The following is a 17,952-nucleotide window of genomic DNA, read 5'->3' on the forward strand; positions in this document are numbered from 1 at the left end:
ACTGGCCTTTATCATTCAATTACAGACTTTACTAAAAAATTTGTTTGTGGGACCACAGCCTTAGTGAATTGGGTAATTTCCCACATCGATGCATACATTCAGCCTGCTTCCTTTACTGGATTACTAGAATGTAAGTATAAGCATTTTTTAGTTTTTATTGTAGTGTCATATCTCAAGCTAAACCAGTTTAAAAAAAAAATGTAGGGAGAAAAAGTCACACATCAAAAATGTGATACTAACATGTCTCTCTGAATATAAACACAGGTTGATGAAAACTGTCACTCACAAATGTGCCCCGTATCAAATTGATATTTGAAGGGTCAAATTCAAGTTAATAGGTACTTATACCCAAGAGCTCTGAGCCCTGCAACCACCTATAACGTAATTTTGCATCAAATCAATTTACTCATTGCTTTATGCTGATCTTTGTGCTTTAGTAAAAAAAGTGTTTTATGCTTGGCAAAAGTTCAAAATCTCAGCCTGGCTTGTTGGCATTCTGTGTTGGTTTTCTTATAAAGTTAATCATGATCTCTGCTGTATTTAATATCCTCTCCTTGTCAGGGAGAAAGCGTAGCTCTATAAATTGTAAATTAGATATAGGCCCAAATGATTACATGTGGTTTATTGACATTGTGTCGACCTTGGAGCAGAATTGCTTTTGATTTCTTCGATTTCAAACAAATATTTCATATAACAATTCCTACTTCATAATTGTATATTTTGTTGATTGGTTTAGTATAAATGGTGTCATCCAAACGCTTTGATGTTGGTGACAGTGAAAGCTGCTTGTCTCGGTCTTTGTCTGTCTGTGAGTCATGCCGAACCAATGATTAGACAACAAACAGACACCAGGGGAAAAAAAGGAAAATCCTTCTTGAATGGAAAGCAAGTAACAATCTAATATAAAAACCTTGAAAATTGATTTACTTTTATGGTCTATTTTAGCCCACAATTGTTGGGAGTGTTGCGTTGAAGTACATCAATTTTCAGCGGTGGGTCTAAATGTTTTGCTTTCTTATTTATTTAGTACAGTGTACCTTAAAAATAATTTTAAAGAAACATAGTTTAAAGAAAATATGATGTAACTTTTTTATTTCTTTTGCAAGAACTGCATTTTGTGCTAATGTGTGTTTCTGTATTCTCTGTCGAAATAACAATGAAACAATACAGTCCAACAAAAAAGTTACAAAAAAATGTTTAAAGACTAACCTGATGTTTTTCTTTCCTTTTACTTACTAACGCCACCCTGAGTCTCTACCACTGCGTGTACCAAGAGCCAAGCCCACCGTGTAGCTCTGTAAGCCAATGAGTCAACATCTCCCCAGGCCCTGACTGGCTATGGATGGATGGGCTGACTGCTTGTCAAGGGGTCTAATACCTAGACTCAATGAGCTGGCTAATGGGAGTCCTTTCACCCTGACCCCTTTTCCTCACACATTTACACACCGAGCCCTCTTGGCTTATCCACTGGGCCACACAAGGCAGAGGCGAAGGGCTTGACTCACTATCAGCCTTATAGGCTGGCTTTAAGCTCCACGTTTCCCCCATGTTTAAGAGGAATAGTCCCATTTTGGCATAGTCCCATTTCCCTCTATGCTTCCAAGCTGTGTTTTTCAAGGTTGTAGTTTATTGGTCTGCTTGCTGCTGTCAAAGGCTCCATTGGTTTTTGCATCCATTACATCTCTGTCTATATTTTTAACCTGTTTTGCAAGAAACGGATCACTGAACATGCGTGCGCAGTTATAGGTGTGCCTGCTGTAGCACTCAGTGTTAGGGCATGTTCACGGCAAGTAATAAGCTTAACATGTTATTTAATGATTCCTGAGGTAAACTTACGTTTTTACCTTATTGTTGACTTGGTATTTCCTGATGGTGTCGAGGCTGGTGTTTAAACCAGCTACAAGGAATGGTCTAGCCATGAAAATGTGTGAATCGAATTGGCTTTAAAACGCTGCTATCTTCAGGAAAACTGGGCATCTGCAGAACTGTTACCAGCTGTCAAAGCATTTGCAGCGGAAGGTCATGTTTGTCTTGGTTCTTCTCTGCTGTTGACGATTAAAATTACGGCAGTTTTTCATCTGCTGTGGTTAACGGGTTGTGCCGCAGTGTGATGTTTTTAAGCGCTTTAAAAAATACATTTTTGCCCTTTTAACGTTTATGAGACGGGATGATGTAGAGAACTGACAGGAAAGCAAGGAGAGGGTGGAGGAGAATGACGCACAGATGGTATCGGACTCGAACCGAGGCTTACGGCATATGGGTCGCCTGCTCAACCAGGTGAACTATAGTGGCACCTCATTTTTGAGCACTTCTGCAAACCTCTACATAATCAATGTTGAAGCTGTCGACATTGACTCACAGACTCTGTGTATTATTCATTATCTCTGAGTGAGAGAATAAGTAAAGTCTGTCACAGGAGCCCAGTCAGTGAGGATTTAATTAACAGAACCTGCCACATTCCACTACATCCACTCCACTGCCTTTCTCAGAACTCATAAAAGCCATTCCTATCTGCGATAATTACACTAAACATGCCACAATAAAGCTCTGCCGATGATTAATTTGAGGAGCGGAGAGGATCAATTAATTCATTTATTTGCGAACCGCTGCACTGCTTCTTTTTGTACAGCGATTTCATTAACCGTCACGCTTCCTGATTTTTGATCCTGTCCTTGTTTTTCTTTCCCGTGACACCTGGAGGAATAGCCTGTCTTATTAGCCGCATCGCATTACTGCAGACATTTACCACGAGCCCTCAGGTTTTTCCATCTTAGAGGCAGTTACATTAAAATAAGTAGTAAACCACAAACCGTGTAGTCTGTAATACCATAATCTCAAGGGTCTTCAATCAAACTCCTGTTAGTAGGACCACAAGGCAAGAGGAGCTGTAATATCAAAATGAAAGCCTACAGCTGTGCTACTCGTATAGCACAGTTAATGGAGGATGTGATTCTGTGCAGCAGTGCTTGTCCCAGAAGGTGACTCGGTCAGCATAACCATTTGAAATCAGAAGACCACCCTTGGGTTGCAGTAATGGGTCAGAGGCCAGGGTGATGTACTAACTGGTGCGCCGCAGCATAAATAACAGGCACGGGGCATCTGGCAGGGCCGTAGATCATACTGACGACAGTGGAAGTATGATATCAGATGGGAGAAAGAGGGAGAAGCAGAGATAAATAGGGAAGTGGAGAGAGAGATGATAAGAAGAGAGGGAGGGAAGGAAGGAGTGGAAGGAGTTTGGGGGGAATTAGATGACTGTTATTGATTATCTGCCTGTAGGCGAGGAAGTAAGGCCAAATGTTCTGCTCAGCCAGACAAAGTGTATTATTTCAAAGGTTATGGCATGTATTACAGTCTCTTTACTTCGAGTGCAGTTGGATAAACAAGAGAATAACTGCGCAGTGATGTACTACTACTAGCATGTAGTGCATTAGCGTGCATTAGCAACCATGCATGTGGTGTTTTTGTTATGGCTGTATTTTTGTGATGGTCCGTTGAATGCAGGTGTGTCTATCATGCAGCTCACGTGTCCTAAGGGACTGCTTGTTTGATGCGCTGCTATCTCCATAGCAACTGCCATAACACCTGGTGTAAGAGAGAGCTTACTGGAGCCAACTGGCTTGACAACATGTGGATTTCAATGGATATTTCAGTGCACTTTGTATGGATTTCCCACCCCTCAGAGTACGACTATAGTAGCAAATCTAGTAAACTGACTTCTCTGTCAGTCTAGTTGTCATGTAATTAACCACAGCGACATTAGTCACATCATCAATCTGTAGAAAAAAATTGTTTGGTTGTACTTTGCATCCTGTTTTCTTTGTTTTGTTTTTTTTCCATTCTGTTCCATTGAGATTTTCACCATTTTCATGTCATTACAACAGTATTACATCAATGGCCTCCTTTGATGTTGGGGTGTGCCGTACCATCCCTACCGAGGAGACCTCTATAGTGGGAGCTCTGCCAGCTAGTATTCCTCTGAAGAGCAGGAAAGGTCTGCTCACATGCCCTTCGTGGCACAACATGTGAGAAAAACCTGTACCCTGACATTGTGTCAGTTTGCAAGTCAAAAGAACAAGAGTAGCTACAAATTAGTCACTGTCTGTTTGTCACCATATTTCACACTCCCATTCCTATCACATACAAGGTCAAAGTCTACTAAACAGCAGGCGATGTTAATAAGCAACAGCTGTGGGAGTGTGTTTTACTGTAAACTTAAAATGCTGCTATCGCCAGATTTCTGCCCATTACTACTTTCCAGCAGAGTGTGTGACCGCCATTACGTTTGCAGTTTTATGTTTTCACGGTGGACTTAAAAACGTTATCTGCATCCTGCTACCCGCAAAGCTCTTTCGGCTGAACTTGTGCTTGTTTGGCTTTCTGTTTGTACCTTCTGCTGGCGCTGATACCTCTCTCACACTTCCATGTCTGAGGCAGATGCAAATGTCTGTCTCGTGTCTGTTGATGTTCTTGGCTGAAAACAGCTGGAGGCCATGTGCTTTGTTTCCGCCGACTGCTCATCTGCCTCTCGGTGCCAAATTGACTCAAGACTAGTTGAGACATCGACAACGGTCTCCTCACTATATTTAGTTTCACCCACAGGTTGGGCTGCCAGAAAGGTGAACAATTAAGAAAAGAAGTGGAAACATTGAGATGATAATGGTTCTAGTGCTCATGTCAAACAAATAATATATTAAAATAGATTCCTTTGTCAGACATTTAGCCGTCACTTAAGTGTTAAAAGCTACAAATTTCAACACTGAAAATGAAAAAGCTAAAATGGCCTTTGTGTTCTCTGTAAAGGCAGAGCAGTGATGTATGCTCAGAAAGGGTAGATTTTAGAGCAGTAATATTTCATGAGGCAAGTGGCTGTGTGGCTGCCACTGTGGTCTTTTGGTTCACACTATCAAAGCAGACATCACCTTTAATTGTTGTCATCCATCACTTGGCAAACAGGCACATGTGGAGATCATAAAGCCTTAGATTTCTTTTTTGAGACGACTGGCTCAGATCTATGAAACGAGCACCTTTGGAAAGGCGCACTTTTTAACCTTACTTTCTTAAGGCGAACAATTACGCCGAACTTGATTAACTATTCATACACTGCACGCTGATGTAATCCCCGATCACGTTTTTCATAACTGTATATTCTTTCCAAACGGGCCTCTCTCTTATGTAATCTTCAAAATATTAATAGCAGCTCCACCATCGTGTCCTTAGCGCTGTACGGAGGAAGATACCAGGGCGTACAGAGATGGAAATGAGGCAGGCATTCAAGTCTTGTATCTTGTGCCACTATGTCAGGGCTCCCCTCTTACAAAGGAAGTGGGGTGTCTGGAGTGTTTTCCCCCATTGAGATTAGTATGTTTTGGTTGTGGGAAAAACGCTGGCTGACGTTAGTGCGGGATTGAGCTCCAGCAGCCTCCCAGTGGGACAAAAGGACAGGGATGGGTCTCTTTCAGCAGGGCTCTGATTAGACCCATCGCCCTAGCTGCCACGCTCCACTCACACTGGTAATTGGAGCTGGCAGGAGGTTGGCATGCAACCCTCCCCTGCTCCCTCCTCTTCTCCTCCTTTCCCCAGTCCCTTTTGAGTTTTTTTTTCTCCTCATCTCTCATCTAAATCTTACTTCACCTGCCTATGGTTGTCGCAGAGGCATTCCTCCTCGACACAAGGGTTTATGATTACAGTTTTCTTAATTTGACTAATTAACATAGTAGCAGTGCCTCTTCTCTTAATAAATTATTTTTCCAGTGTTTCTCCTTGCCTTTTGTGTATAATCAAAGCTCCCACTGCTATTCTAATTGAGCAGTACGATCACAAAACCACATTAAGTGTTCCCCTTCTGCCCATTCAGTTTTTTTCTGCGCTGCGATAACCACTGCGGACTATGTTCATGCGCTAAGCTGCTCACATTGCAGTATGACTCTGTGCGTGATAAACTGCTGTTGAGAGAACAATGGTCCTATTTATTATCACAACATGGAAGAACCTGTTCACGCGTACCTACATTTGCATCTTGTGCCCGCCTGACACCGCCTCTGGCCTTACTCATTGCAAATCCAGGGTGTTTCTACTGGTTTTTGTTGTTAACTCTGGCACAGAAACACTTTGCAAGTGAAACAAAAGTTCCAGTAAATACCACCGGTTTTAAAGCTCTTCAGTATGCAGCACAATATTAGATCAGTGGTAGAATAAAGGTTTGTACCCAGCATGCGTGATTGCAGATTGTTAAGTCTGCATGCAAACTGAATAAATTACCAATGCAGTAGTTAGATTAAAAAAGTAGAACACATTAATCTCCTTACAAATGGAGCTCATGATCTTAGTATTCTTTTTTTTTATTTAAATTTTTTTTGCTGCAGTACTGAACGCCTGTATGACATTATCACAGGATTTTTGCCTTGCTCATATTTTCTTGCATAGACTAGAGAAGAGAATCGAGCTTTTCTTGAGGAATAACACTTCGGCATAAAAGAGGCTTTTTATTAAAAATTCCCTCTATCTTTATAAACATCAACCTGCAACGACTGCACTGTTTCATTGGTTTCTCTCCAAATTTCCCCATCTTTTCTTTTTCCTCCAAATTAAAGAGGACTGAACAAAGGCATGTCTTTGTCTTCTCGGGATGACAAGTTGGCAGACAAGGCCAGCTGCAGGAGTTGCAATAATAGAAATAGACAGACAGGGCTCAAATCTTATCCAATAGCTCGATATGATCTTTGATGAGCGCATAGAAAGGAGTTTCAATTATTCCTTTTTGCCAAAAGGCAAGGACATAGCCAGCTTTTTATGTGAAATGTAGGCTGAATGCTTTTAGAGCCGCTGGAGAAATTTCACCTTTTCACAGTGAGCTTTATGTTTAAAGTAAGTTGAAATAACTAGCTGTTATTAGCTTTTACATTTTCTAAAGTTATGGGGATTTTACAATGAACAACTTTAATCAGCTTAACTGTGCTTTAAAGTCTTTTGATATTTATTCTTACGCAGATGTACTATGCATAAATGATAGTGATTTTCTTTTTTCTTTTTTTAAATAATCAATTCTCTGTGATCTTAAGCTTGTGCTCCTGCAGAAGTTAAAAGGAAAGACAGTCATCAGTTTTTGTCCAATAGTCCAATAACATATGGGACATGCAGTTTAAATTTATCAAAAGACATCAGATGTTTCGCCTCCTTTCTTAGGAAAAACGTTGCACATGTGGCTTAGAATCACTTTTATTGATGTTGCTTTTAAAACCATTCAGTTGTCCTTCGTGCTCATATGAGCACAATTTATGTAGCAAGCAAAACCTGCTTTGGTTGGTCATTAAGAAGAGCCGTGTTACTGTCTTCTAACTAACCTGGGATATTTCCCGCTCCCATTTAGGACACATTACGGAAGCAACACAAAAGCGGAGCGATGCTTCATATTTAAAGCATATTCTATATGTGCAGTCTGAACAGTGTAGCATTTAATAGTTTACCATGTAGAAATTTCCACATCAGTGCACTTTCCCTTGCAATGCAAACATTAAGCATAAATCAAAGACACATTAATCTTTAGGCTTTGCAGAAGCTTTTAAAATTATTCCCCGTTTGTGCTTCCTGAAACGACAGAGTCGCTGAATCATGTAAGAACTCCTTTGGGATCTTTCGACCAGTTTTGCCAATGGTGTTTATTTTTCACAGTCCAGTAACGTTTGCCAATAGTGTTAATCATAAATATTCTATAGGCAGCAATTCCACAGAGTTGGGTGGGTGGGCACTGTCATTTATTATGCCAGTTTCTCATGTGAAAGGCATAGTTCTGTAGTTATGTGTGTATAATAACAGAGATAAATTTCTTCCAAGTAAGGCATGAATGTTTTTTAAGAAATATGTCAAAGAAATGCATCAAATTTAATATAATTTTCTAAGAATCTTTAATTGTAACTGCAGTGTCATGTCTCAGGGAATCAGTTGGTTTTCAATGTGTAGAGAGAAGCCACAATTTTCTGGCTGAGGCTGAGTGACACCAGGGGGTCTGAGCATGTGCTACATGCACAAACAGCTGGCACTGCATGATTCATGAACACTGGAAATCAGTGGTGGATGATGGACAGGCCGCATATTGATTTTTTTTTTTCTGTTTATTTTATTTTTTGGGCGTATTCCACCTTGTGTAATTGTGTGTAATGATTAATCGTTCGCAACCAACCGACGGTGTTATTCAATTCTATTAGATCTATGAAATGTTTTTACGAGGGTCCAGACTTTTGAGAAAATTCATTGTGGAAAAGTGTTGCTCCATCACTGCCCAAGCATTGCCTCTAATGTAGTCCTTAAGTACAACCTGCTGTCCTGAACACAACCACCACAACCCACACCTACTGGCTAGTGAGTGCACCCAGGGGAGCAGGCACAAAGGGATTTCCTCTCAGATGATCCATTATGAACGTATTCTAAGGTCAGACAGGAGTTCAGAGTCCTGCACATTTAACTTGATTAGTGGTTTTCTCTGAGTAATGGGGGTTGGGGTTAGTTATCAACTTTTAACTCTACTGAATGGATTCCTTACTTGTATCAAAAATTACTGCCGCTTCAACATTATGTAGGGTTTTTTTCTACCAGGCATTTTTCGGCCTTATTCACTTCCTGTCTTTGGCTCCTTTTCTTTCTCTTTGAAGGTTAGTGAGAACAAACCACAAAGGAACACGGGGCACAACAATACTCTTACCATTATTCATACAGTGACAAACGGTGCAGCGGTATTTCATTGTGCTGTATTTGTGTGTTTCATAGAGGTATCCTCTTTTGTAGAGGTTTCCATTGGGATGTCTGAAAACTGATTCTAAATCGTTAGACAGGAAGTAAGCCTTGCCACAACGATAAGAGGCCTTGCAGAGATCTGTCAGCTACATCTGAATATGAGACAATTTGGGCTACAGGCCAAAAACAAGGGTGAAAGAAGAAACAACTGCTCTGCTCGGGAATAGATTTAAAAAAACCTGTGGTCGTGTTAATGCTCGTCATATAGGTTTACATATGGATTTTTGACTCAGACGAGGCAAGTAGGGGCTTATGCAGCCTACTTAATGGGGTTTCACGGGTTCTATGTATTAAAAATGGCTTTTATTTTGTTTGTGGCATCATTTCTCATACAAATCCTTGCATTTGATCAGTGATACATAGTCCTTAGAGGATCTAAATAAAATGTGTTTTTCTTTGATGATCCATTAATCACAAGTTTGGAAAGAAGTCAGGCTTTTTTATTGATGCGTGTATATATTTACTGTCACAGTCTTATATATGTGACTATTCCAGTGGTTAAGGATTAAATGTTTACCCCAGACACCCTGGATCTAATGATTTTGTAGCAGATCATTCTGTTTTTTTCCATTAAAACGTTCTCATTTCCTGTCCTTTTGAGTTACAGGGTCATAGACAAATCCACAATAATGTGATTTTTATCCATCTATCCATTTTCTTCCACTTATCCAAGGCTGGGTCACCCTGGATTAGTGATCATGAGAGATATTTAATGGCATCATGTTGTTAAGAATAACTCAGTCACAATTACTAATACACAAAAAAGTATCACCATCGCGAGAAACAGATGAGTGGATTAACCCTCCTCCTGACTGTAAAACTGACTTAAATGACTCGGGAAATTTCAGAAGTCTCTGAATGTGGGACTTCATTGACTTTACAGCTTCTTCTGCACAAGGAGGTAAACCTCATGCAGAAGGAGCTGCCAAGAAATCTTCATGGAGGTTTCTGCAGTGCGTGTTTATTGTAATTTTATGAAAGAGAGAGGCCGCCAACGCTGCCAGCACTGTGTGTAGTGTTACAAGTGAATTATTCAATGTTACAGTCAAGCCACTGTCTGTGTTCTGATCTGTTAGAATGATGGACAGCCTTGAGATTTTCTGTCATTCTTTAAAATAGAACAACAACAAAAAAAAATCCACAGGTGTTGTAAAATATTCAGTCAGCACGACCTTGTGCAGAGGGTTCACCTGCCTCTAACCCGAGGTGAGCTGGAATGACCATGTGCACAGATAATTGCAGAGAGAATGAGTACATGAGCCGAGGTTCCTGTCCGGACAATATATTTCCCAGCTTCTCGTATTAATGTTTTTTTCCCCCATAAAGCAGCCTTTTTGCTTATTGTTACACAGCCTGCAGTTTAAAATCTTTTCATGGTGAACCAAAGGTAAGTTACAGTCATTAGCACTTACTTCAACTCAACACTATGGCCCCATGACACATTTACATATGGGGAGACAGATAAACTAAATTACCGGTTCAAGTGCAAGCTGATAATAAGATCTCTCAAGGGCTATCATGTTTCTTCTTGACTGTTGCTGTCCTGAGGTTAAATTTGGATTTATTATGAGGTTGAAAGCATCTGAGCTAGAACACATTTTTTTATTAAAGACTGCGATGGCGAACAAGTGGTTGCTAGGGGAAAAAATGGCTATTGACTCACATGACTAGAATGCCACATATGCATACTGCAAGTTTTAATTAGCAGTGGTAGAGAGGTGTGAGTGTGAAAAGTTGTCTATGTGTTAGCCCTGCATCTGATTGGTGACCTGTCCAGGGTGTACACTGCCTCTCGCCCTATGGTAGCGCAGATAGGCTCCATCCCCCACCCCCTCGCTACTCTAATAGGCATAAACGGAGCAGGATGGTAGGGACTGTATGCTTTGCGACATTTGAATCCCATGTGTCAAGACTGCCGCTATACACTGGGGAAAAAGCCTTTTTTTTTTTTTTTTTTTTTTTTGTGGATCCCAAATTTTGGTTTAGGGATTATATTTTACTTGTTGTCATGCTCTTACATCCATTATGATGAGTTGGATTATTCAAATGGGTTTGTTTAGTTTGCAAAGCCTAAGGCAGCTCATCTATGCATGGGTACCCAGAGGCAGATTGCAGCCATCTTCCTTCTGTCTAAACCTCAGACTCCTTGTTTTGGGTAATAAGTCGCCATGATAATCAGTCGCAAACAGCATTCTTATTTCCAACCTAATCCAAATCAGTACCAGATCTAGTGTTACCCAGTAGTATCGCCTGCTCTTGCACAATGTTTTTTTTTTTGTGTGCGTGTGGTCTGATTACTCTGTGGCCTGCAGCACCTGAAATTTATTTGCTCTATTTCAACCTCTTCTCTGGCCTTGCCAGCTCAACAGCTTTGTTGCACTCAACTCCTCTTGCAACAGCTGAAAATATATTTTCTCCGAATATTTTTCTCAACATCTTTTTTCTCTGTCTAGAGTCTAAAATTTAAATTTGCCTTTTTGCTCATTTTCAGAGAACCAGGTTCCTCATGGCTTTCCCACCATCGATATGGGCCCCCAGCTAAAGGTGGTCGAAAAGACCAGAACTGCCACAATGTTGTGTGCTGCCAGTGGAAACCCAGACCCAGAGATCTCATGGTTCAAGGACATGCTTCCTGTGGATATCAGCAGCAGTAACGGGCGCATCAAACAACTTCGCTCAGGTACGGTTTTATTTGATCTGATTTATTACCTTAAAGTTTAACTTTATGGCATACATATAATGTTGCAATGGCAGCTCTGCATACCAACACACATAAATCATGTTAGACATGAGGAGATTCTGAAAAATACAAACAAAAACCCAAACAGCCTTTGTTCTGATATGATTTCATGTATTCACTTTCATCACAAAGGACATGAAAGTGTTATTGAACTTGTCATTGTCACCTTGATTACTTGGCTGAGTTCTTACAGAATTTTATTCCTCACAACAGCACAGCAGTCACTTTGAAAGTACCTCAGGAGTTGGAATGGTGTTCTCGTCTTAATCTGGGATGCTCGACAGCGACGAATGCTCCTGTAACCTTTTAAAATACAGAAAAATCATTTTCATCACATTAAACATTCCTTAATTATTTGTTAAACATGCAGCTGGGTCACAGTACAGCCAACCAGTGGTGCATTTTCTAGGATTTGACTTTGTGAATGCTCTTCACTCACTGTAGTTGCTCTGTTAATCACTGAAGACATATTCCCTGGCCTGGGCCAGATGGCAAAGGTTTTGCACCAATCTGCATACTAGATGCCTTCATTAGGGCTACATTAAACCAGGAAAAACAGTAGTTTTAGACCAAAATCACTGTGCAATCAACTCACAATCTCTCTACCTTTTTAATAAATAATAAATAAACACTCTTAGTGGCAGCTATTGCACACACATCACAAAGTAAGACATGCTTTTTGCTGTAAAACTTAGCTCAATTTGAAGTTTCATTATTTGATGGAACAGACGAGTTGCACTCATCAGTGCAGACTGACTATGACTGATTGCAGCATGTTGGCAATCTGCCTGCATTTATAGATTAGATGGTGATTAATTGCAAATCCTCTCCAGCCTGTTTGAGAGTGATTGCAGTCTGAGTCGAACCGAGATAGGTTGCGTCCAACCAGGTGACCTGTACAATCACCTCTCGACTAAAAGTATCTGTCTGTCATCCAGACATATAGTATGTCCCTCCTCACAAGAACAACAAAAGAGCCCCAGTATTTTCCACACGTACATAAGACTTGTTACTTAGTCAACATAGAGCCTACTTAATATAATTACACTTTTGGAGATTTAGTTAGCACAGTAACATGAGAGAGATGTCCCTGCCCCTCAAGTGCAGGCTGTAATCTCCCGCATGCAGCTCAGACTTACACACTGCACCAGGACAGGACATCCATTCATATAGAAGCCTATATGTTCATAAACCACTGCATTAATAGAAAGGGAGCGCATGTCTAAAAGCAGGTTATGAGCCATGAGGCCTGGCTGTAGGTCTGAGACCCAGGGATTAAATATGAGAGCTACTCCAGAAAAAGACTGGCATTAGAGCTGCACAGCAGAAGCCGGGGCACTCGTGCATGTTCACTTACCCACGCTGGCTCTTGGCCGCGCTGCATCAAAATAACCCAAATTAAATACGAATGCCTACAAAGTAGATACTAACAAAACTCCTTAATTGTTTGATAACATTTTAGTGCAACGTTTAAATTGTGCACAAACCTTTTTAAAAAAAAATTCTACTTGGAAGAGCAAACTTTTTAATTAGTTTTCTTCCTCGCGTATATTGAAAGTGCCTGAAAATGTGCTGATGTGTAATGCCCTCGGACTAACAATCCTTTTTTTATTCGCTAGCCTGTTCTTGACATCTGCTGCTCTATCAGGATTTACATTACTGCCTGTGACCTGAAATGAGGCCAATTTTGCAATAGCGGGAAAAAAGTGCATTAATTTGCTTTCACACTTTAACAGAAAAGAAAGACCCACTTCTATTGCATCACACAAGCTCGATTTTTTTTTTTTTTTTATTGAGCGCGCAGCCACATTTATTCTTTCTCTTTCACACCATCCAATTCATTCACTCTATAGAGATACTAACTTTCTTTCAGTTTAATACCTCTGATCTTGATACTTCTTGCTATCTGCCATTCTGTTTACTGTCTATGACTTTCATTAATCGCTCTTGCCCATTTTTTACTAACTGCTGTCTGCAGAGTGGGAGCCATCTTAAATCTGAAAGCTTAATTAATATATCACCTTCAAATTCATCATTTTATAATCCTGCTGTAAAGCAAGGGTAAATGTGGTTGTAGCTTTTGTAGGAGCATTTCAAAATATTTGCTTAAGAGACGGGATCCTTCTGACAAACAGCAGTTTTTTCTTTCAGTGGCCAGTCCAAAATTTACCCTTGCCTCACAGCATTAAGCATTACATTACTTTTAAGTGGCTTCTACTCTTTATCAGGTTGTTTTATCTTTTTATATGTGGCCTGTCAGAAGCCATGTTTTTTTTCTGCCACTGTTGTAAGTGGATTACTAACTAATCTCTCAACCTTGTTTGCATCGAAATTACTCCCACCTAGGTGGTACACCAATTAGAGGTAAGAATGATGGAAAGTGTGTTGGAAAATATCACATCCACGCCATTCCCTCACACCCACATCAGATCTGTTTTCTCCCCTACGCCACCGACATCACCGACTTCATCAGTGCTGTTGTTGCCCACCCACTTCTGCCCTCATCTCTTCCCAAAATGTTCTGTCTGTTGTCTGCTCCTTGACAAACAAATGATCACCAACCCGGATGCCATGAGAATAGAAATGAAGTCCAATGTGTTATCTTGTAAATGAGCCTTTTGAAGGACCTTCCCATACTGTAAAGAATGAACAACACGTGAGGAAACGCACACAAACGTTATTTCAGAGAAACAAACGTCTCTCGGCTTCTGCCTCTCTCATGGCTTTTCAGCAAAAAAAGGGTGAGGAGTCGCATTTTCAACTAAAGGCCACCATCACCACAAGAGGATTTACCTGTCGCTTCAGTGCAGACTCAATGTGAAGTGAAATGGCTTCATTTACATACAGCCTATGCACCCCCCACCCCCCCCCACACACACACTAGCATAGGCGCAAAATACCTGCTTGAGATTATTAAGGTGGAAGTTTGAACGCCTTTTTATGGAAATCTTCCAACTGAAAGCACGATTTTCCCTTTAAGAACAGCAATAGTGGATATTGTGGGGCAAGCTGAATTCGTTTTAGAGTCTCTGTGTGTCTGTTTGTCCTGATAAAACCCATATTCAATTAGATGTTTAACTATTTAGGAGCTGGTGTTATGTTATGACAGCCACGCTGCCCCTTAGTTTGTACCCTATAAAACAGTGACATGACCTTGTAGGAAATCCACAAGTGTTCTAGCGCTTGGAAGTTATTGAATGGGGTTTAGTGTTGCAGTTTGACAACTGTGATAGCAGTAACCTTCTACATTTCTGTAGTACTCAGACTGTTTTCCCCCATGGTAGAACAGGCAGATTGACAGATTTGTGACATCTGCATTAGTATGCAGGTACATGTCAGTGCTGAATCAGACAGCGATGAGCTCAGCAAGCAGAGTAAACACCTTGGAGGGATGTGTTGTCACGAGATCTAAGGTGATATTGTCACATGTCCCTGTCCAACTCCAGTTTTTTTCTTTTGCTTTTGGGGTCTTGTCTGGAGTCTGGTTGGTGGTGAACCTGTTTGCTACATTCATCTCATACTGCATGATGTGAAAAATGTATCCTGACGTCATCTTATGCTGAGTATCTTTGTCACTTTCAAACTGCATGGTGGTTGGCCGCCGTTCGTCCTTCTGCCATGCTGCTTGGAGATGTGATACGTTTTATCACTCACTGTATACCTGTGAGAGAATTAGCTTTGTTTGTAGTGTATTTGAAATCAGGTGGGTCAGGTAAGTGTGCTGTTGCTCTTTCTCAACTTCTCAGATAAGAGCTCCGGCACGGAGTGTCAGAAGGACCTAAGTAAGACCGGTCTCCTGGGATTTTATGCTTTGTTAGGAACAAGATGTTAGTCTTCTCTTTGATAAATAGAGCTACTCAGGATTATGAATACTAATCTAAGCCATCTGGCAGCTGAAGCTTCTCCTTTCAGTGGGACATGGTCAGTAATGAGGTCACTGCTTAATGTGTACTCAACAATGAGTGACGAAAAGAAGCCTTCTTTCTGGAGAAATATGCTTATTTATGTCATTATTATTATTATTACATTCAACTTAAAATTAAAGTTACATTGTTTATATAATGTCCTAACAGCAGCGTGACTGTGCATGTACATGTTGAGTCCATTTGGCATAACTTGGCTGAGAATAATCCTTTATCATGTAATCTCTTTGGTTTGTCAGTTATTTCCCAAAGCAGAAAACCTAATTAGACCGTGATGCTTTTGACATGTTATTCAAATGAATATTGACCCAGAGCCCTGTTTTTAACACAACGAAGAGAAAGAGCATCTTTTGTCATAAACTTGCCAGATCTGCTCTGTACTTGTGTTGCCGTAAGTATTTTCTTGACTGATCTGTGTCCGTGTCTGAGCATGAACTGGCTTAAACTAGTCGTCTGCAGAGTTTCTAGCAAGTCACTGTACAGATATCTGCTGTGGTTTCATGCCAAGTAATGTGTCCTATTGCACAACTGTCAAGACAGCTAAATTTGCTAATCCTCTATGCAGGAGCCCTGCAAATTGAGAACAGCGAGGAGTCGGACCAGGGGAAATATGAATGTGTCGCCATGAACAGTGCCGGGACCCGTTACTCTGCTCCTGCCAATCTCTACGTGCGAGGTAAAGTCAAATGTCTCTCTCAATCGTGGAGTTAATCAATCATTAAAATCATTCCGTTATCTCAAGAAACCACGCAAGCCTTTAAAGTGCCTCGTCGAGCCACGATATGATTTAAGCCCTGCTGTGTGGGAATGTGCAGAGTGTGTTTTATTGACAGCTTCCTTCCTCTCATCCAACCTTGGTTGCCTCTGACAAAATGGGACAAATTACATCTCATTATTGATTGTTAAATTCTTATTAATGAATTGAGCAATTTCCAGCTTAGCTCAGTTGACCTTCAGCAGGAGGAGACTTCCAATCAGCCAAGATGAGCAAAAACGCTTCCAGTACCTTTAACTGTTGTGTAATTCTCATTTACCACATTTATGCCCACTCTCTCTGCCTGTGTATCACCTTTAAGCAATTCTCTCAGCATTATCCTCGCCATGCCATTCCTTCCTTACCAATGAGCTGCACTAACCTCAACCTCCTGTTTGGCTGCAAACTCCACCAGGTGCAGCCTCTGTGAAAACAGCTGCATTGAAGCCATTTCCTCTGTTGGCACTGATGCCAGGCCTCCTTTCTTTTTTATTTTGACTGTATCGAAAGGCTCCATTATTCCCCCCGCATAACCCAGAGCTCTTAAAGGCATGGATGAGTCTGGAGTTTCAGGGTTTGTTTCTGTTGCGGTGTCTCTGTGAGCAGACTAATGCAAGGCGAGGGCAGTGTTGCACCCATACTGGAAAAAGCTGGTATAGGGGAGAGAGTAGTGCGGGTCAGCCCCTGCAGATATCACCACCATGTCTGATGTACATGGAACAGAAAAGCTGGTGGAGGAGGGAGGGAGTGAGTGAGTGAAAGTGTTATGGTAAGAAAAAGACACGCTTGGCTCTCATTTCATAATTTTGTTAAAAGCACACAGTAGTGTATCATAGAGGCTCATTTACGGATGAGTGATTCCATTGTCTCCCTTTTATCCACTGGGATAAAATAAGTGAATAAGTGTCCACTGTTTTCCATCTAATCCACACCAAAAAAACATAATCAAACCAGTTTGGGGAGTGGAAATGACCTTTTTAAACAAATTTCATTGTCACTCAGATATACTCTACTAATATTTAGCACCGATTTTTCCAAGATAACGGTTTTTGCAGCAGCAGAAACATCCTGCTGGATCAGAGGAATCGGTAAAATTCTCCTCAAGGATAAGAGAGGAATCAAATTTACAGACTGAACACTGAACACAAGGTTTAGATCTTAAAGCTTGACAGGGAGAGGTAGTCAGCCAAACAGCAAAGGCGAGGAAGGGATGTAAGTCTTGTCTATTAATCAGGACTTGTCTGTCACAGGTGCAGACGCTGCCTTTTCCCCCCCCTCAGAGGTAATTACAGTAGTTGTGTGCTGTGGCGCCAGCAAGACCCCCTCTGTAACACCACCCAGGTAGCTGTCAACCCTTTGGCCTTAACACCAACTTTTTCCGCCAGCCTCACCACACCAGTGGAGAGATAGAAATCAAACCAACCGTAACCTTTTAAAAGTGTGCTCGTCTGGGATAGAGAACAAAGGCTCAAGCCATGTTTTCACCATCTTTGTTACCGCTGCAAGAGCGAGGAGATGAGACCTGGGGCTATGCTATCACTGGGCTGCTAGATTGAGTTTAAAACATATGGGACTTCAGACGAGTGCACTTTGACCTGCCTCTCCTCCTTTCCTGTTGTTCTAGTTTATATAATTCTCAGAGATGAGGGGAGATTTTGGCTGTTTTGAGGTTTGCTGTCAGCCAAACGCTTTACAAAGCTATAAAATTGTTATTCTCAGCCTTCACTAGTATGAGTAAATAAATG

General features: G+C 41.0%; 1 protein-coding gene across 11 annotated transcripts in view; it reads left to right on the top strand.

Moving 5' to 3' along the window:
• LOC146687412 (receptor-type tyrosine-protein phosphatase F) overlaps positions 1 to 17,952 on the top strand; it is a 158,067-nt gene that overhangs the window by 77,848 nt on the left and 62,267 nt on the right. For 7 of the 11 annotated variants that reach the window (XM_085438509.1, XM_085438510.1, XM_085438511.1 and 4 more), the window contains exons 5-7: positions 11,282 to 11,470; positions 13,877 to 13,894; positions 16,019 to 16,129. In XM_085438509.1, the coding sequence (XP_085294635.1) occupies positions 11,282 to 11,470; positions 13,877 to 13,894; positions 16,019 to 16,129 (318 nt within the window). The remainder of the gene's footprint in view (positions 1 to 11,281; positions 11,471 to 13,876; positions 13,895 to 16,018; positions 16,130 to 17,952) is intronic. The other 4 variants (XM_085438515.1, XM_085438517.1, XM_085438514.1 and 1 more) reach the window with 1 other exon arrangement.

The sequence above is a fragment of the Copadichromis virginalis genome, linkage group LG18 (genome assembly GCF_057382275.1).
Source record: "Copadichromis virginalis isolate Kocher_CV1m ecotype Utaka linkage group LG18, C_Virginalis_male_GT1.1, whole genome shotgun sequence".
Taxonomy (NCBI): Eukaryota; Metazoa; Chordata; class Actinopteri; order Cichliformes; family Cichlidae; genus Copadichromis; species Copadichromis virginalis.